Below are 3,675 nucleotides of genomic sequence, written 5' to 3'. Positions count from 1 at the left end.
TAAAATCAAAAATAGGATAATTAGGGAGTTTAAAAGGTCCATTCGAAAAAATTCAAAGGAGAACACAGCCAGTGCGCCAGTACTTAGCAGTTAAAGGGAGAGGGAGGGGAAATTTCTTACCCAACCAGAAGATCAGAAGAAGACTGAGGTTTAGCTTTCCTCTTCGTGGTCAGCCATCTGTTAAGGGTTAAAATTCTAGCTAAACTGTCTAAAATATCTAATGAGTGGTCGCCAATAAATTATAAGCTTTAGCAAGAGTTAGACTTTTAAGCATTTATTAAGGAGAATAAGAATTTGGTAAAGAGAGAGAAAGGCCTAGATTCCTATCTATTAAAGGGAGAGCACATTTCTAGCTCCGCTCTCCACCAGAGTCCAAAGGAAAGAGCACGAGACTGAGCGCCAGTCTCTTCCTTCCTCCTCCCACTAGCCCGCGTCACTTCCTGACTCCTGGTCTTGCCCTCAAAGACCTTCGCTTCATGGGCAGAACTCTTCTACAGTAAGTATCCAGCAGGTGGCGTTATTCCAATCGTTACAGAAGCTTATGGCAGTGTACCCTACTAGTAATAATTATGTTAAAGGTCTCATACAATTAGCTTATAGATAAATGATTCATGGGAGATGGGTCTATTTCACATTGATCAAAGAGGGGAATTGTAGGAATTAAGTATTGATCCTGTATTTCTTATAAGCATATTATGTTTTTGACATAAAAACCCAAGCTTCTTCTTTGTCTCCAAGTGAAAAAGCTCATGAGTTCAAAAGTTCGATCTTCCTCTTTCACAGTTAGAGGCCAGAAGTTTGGTTTCCCTATACTATTACTTTTATTTAAAGAAAAATTCTGAACTAAATTTTTGAAGATGAATACTCTCATAAAATAGTTGAATTCTAAGAGAACAGTTATCCTTCCTAGCAACACCTGCAAATCACTTTTTTCTGTGTCATTTGAAAATATATGGGAGTGGCTATCTCTGTTCTAGGTTTTAGGAAAATTAACTAGGGTTTCTAATATATTGCTACTTATAAATTAGAGGCTATAGCACCAGTCTTTGGCATTAAGCATTTATTAAAGCATATTAAATGTTGGTAAAGAGAGAGCATATGGCTCCAAATGTTCAGAAGTCCTATATTACCTAGGATAGAGAGAGAGCAAGGGGGCTCAATCATGGGAGTTTTAAAATTTTGTCAAATAAATCATGGATTTTCCAGTGTATACTTTGTCTAGTCCATCAACTTTCACCATCATCAGAAGCGCCATTTCTATTACTTCATTTAGCAGTTTAAGGACTAAAGTGTTCAGGTTCAAATATGCAAATCTCATTGATGACAAAACAGGTTATTATGGATATAATGACTCAAATTTTTCAATGCATTTCCCATCCATTGGCTGCACTAGCCCCAAATATATTTTAAAATGGTATTGGGATGATGGAATTTCTTTGTGGAATCTCATACTATAATTTCTACAGGCTTATTCCTCTCCTGTTCCTAACTATCTTATAAAATGATAATGATAATGATCTGTCATTGTCTTCCAAAAAAAAAATTTGTAAGGGAACTTGTGTCACCCTAAAAAGGTGATACAAGTATTTTAAGGTATTTCCATACATTAAAAAATAAAATAAAATGGGCACATCCTCTTGACTTTCCTATTTTTGCCCAAACAATACACAACAGAATAAGGCTTTCACTTATCTTAGTATGTATGCTCTTAATGTTATTATATTAGCTGATATCATCCTTTTGTTGCCATACTGTTGACTCATAATGAACTTTAATCTCCAAAAATCTCTAAAATGCTTTGAGTCTGGCTATATCACTCCTATACTCTATTTGTGAAGTTCATTTCTTGAATTGAATGAAGGATTTTTTTTATATTTATCCCTATTATATTTCATCTTCTTGGGCCCAATCCATCATTTCAGTTCACTGAGACCTTGTTAGTCCTAATTCTATAAATAAAAGTATGTGTCAAAATTACATATCATCCATAATTTTAATAAGCCTTTCATCTATACTTTAATCCCAATCCCTACTGACAGGGTTGAATAACATAGGGCCAAGAACAGATTCTCTCAGGGACACAATGAGAGGCATTAATTCAGTTTGTAACCAGCCTAAAAATAATCCTTAAGCCTGGGTTGGAAAGGGAGGCTTTAGATATATTTTCCTACCAGAATTTTCAGCCTCCTTTTGTGCTTTGTTCTCTCCCTCCTCCCCAAGTTTGTAAATTCCTTGAGGGCAAAGATTATCTCTCTTTTTCTTATTTGTTTCCCCAGAAGAGTACCTGGCACATACTAAATGCTTAATAAATGTTTATTGCATTATATTGTAGTAAAGCATAGGTTTGAAGGTCTTGAATTACTATAACAAAGGTTTAAATATCCTGTTTTTTATAAGATTTCTCAGGGCTATTTTCATATCATGGTTCCTCAAGCTATAAAGGAAAGGATTCAGCATTGGGGTGACCACTGTGTACACCACAGATATCACAATGTCCTTTTTGGAAAAGGAAGATGATGGAACAAGATAGACACTGGAAGTGGTGCCATAGAACAAACAGACAACAGAGAGATGAGAACCACAAGTGGAAAAGGCCTTGTGCCTCCCTCCACTTCCTGAAGGAATCCTGAGGATGGCTGAAACAATTTGGATATAGGAGGCCAAGGTGCACAGGAAGGGAAACATCAAAACTGGGCTACCCAAAACTAGGACCGTCAACTCATTGATATGTGTATCAGAGCAAGACACCTTCAAGAGGGGGCTAATGTCACAGAAAAAGTGTGAGATTTCCCCACATACACAAAAAGACAGTTTTGACATGAGGATAGTGTGTATGAGAGAATGAATATTAGTTGTGACAAAGCATGCACTCACTAGCAAGACACAGAGCCTAGGGCTCATGGCAGTGTTGTAGTGGAGGGGACGGCAGATGGCCATGTAACGATCATATGCCATCACACCTAATAATAAACTGTCCAGGTTGCCAAATGTCAGGGTGAAGTACAGTTGGATCAGGCACCCTGCGTGGGAGATGGTGTGGTGCTGGGTATAAAAATTATGTAGCATCTTCAGAACTACGCTGGAGGATAGTCCAATATCAGCAAAGGATAGACAGGCTAAGAAAAAGTACATGGGGGTGTGAAGACAAGTTTCAATGACAATTGCCAGAAATATGAGCAGATTCCCAGCCAGAGTAACTAGGTACAAGGACAGGAACAGCCCAAAGAAAAGGTTCTGGTGTTCTGACCACTGGGAGAGTCCATGAAGGAGGAACTCAAAGATAGCAGTTTGATTTCCAAATTCCATGTTATTGACACATTAGGGAGGCATAACGTAAAAGACCTAAGGAAAATAAAAGAACAGTCCTTAAATTATACAATACAGTAGAAAAAACAGCCTGGGAGCCCGGCTAGTTGAGTCTCAACTATTTCATTTATAAGCATTTTTCTAAAATAAAGAAAGATTCCTGAAATATGGCATGCAGGTTGGGGTCCAGGGTTGGTTAAAATTTGAGGGAGTCTGATGATTCTTAAATTATGTTTTCTCAACCTGTTCTCTAGGTGAATTGTTTTCTATACTGAATACCTTACATTTTATTCTAATTTTCTGATCTAAAGCCATAGTTTTAGGCCTTTTGAATTACCAGAGGCCTATGCTCCCTGCTTAATTCTGTCT

At 37.4% G+C, this 3,675-nt stretch overlaps 1 protein-coding gene across 1 annotated transcript; it reads right to left on the bottom strand.

Annotated features, from left to right (window-relative positions):
• Window positions 1–2,361: 2,361 nt before the first annotated feature.
• LOC122739412 (olfactory receptor 1N1-like) lies at window positions 2,362–3,306 on the bottom strand. Its single transcript, XM_043981169.1, has one exon. It carries the CDS (start codon window positions 3,304–3,306, stop codon window positions 2,362–2,364), a length of 945 nt encoding a protein of 314 aa, XP_043837104.1.
• Between the last annotated feature and the right edge of the window lie 369 nt (window positions 3,307–3,675).

This window comes from Dromiciops gliroides, chromosome 2 (genome assembly GCF_019393635.1).
Source record: "Dromiciops gliroides isolate mDroGli1 chromosome 2, mDroGli1.pri, whole genome shotgun sequence".
NCBI classification, from domain to species: domain Eukaryota; kingdom Metazoa; phylum Chordata; class Mammalia; order Microbiotheria; family Microbiotheriidae; genus Dromiciops; species Dromiciops gliroides.
This window is presented reverse-complemented; position numbering and strand designations above follow the sequence as displayed.

Bases quoted from the DNA above. Each gene is read 5' to 3' on its own strand.
- LOC122739412 (XM_043981169.1), bottom strand. From the start codon at position 3,306: ATGGAATTTGGAAATCAAACTGCTATCTTTGAGTTCCTCCTTCATGGA.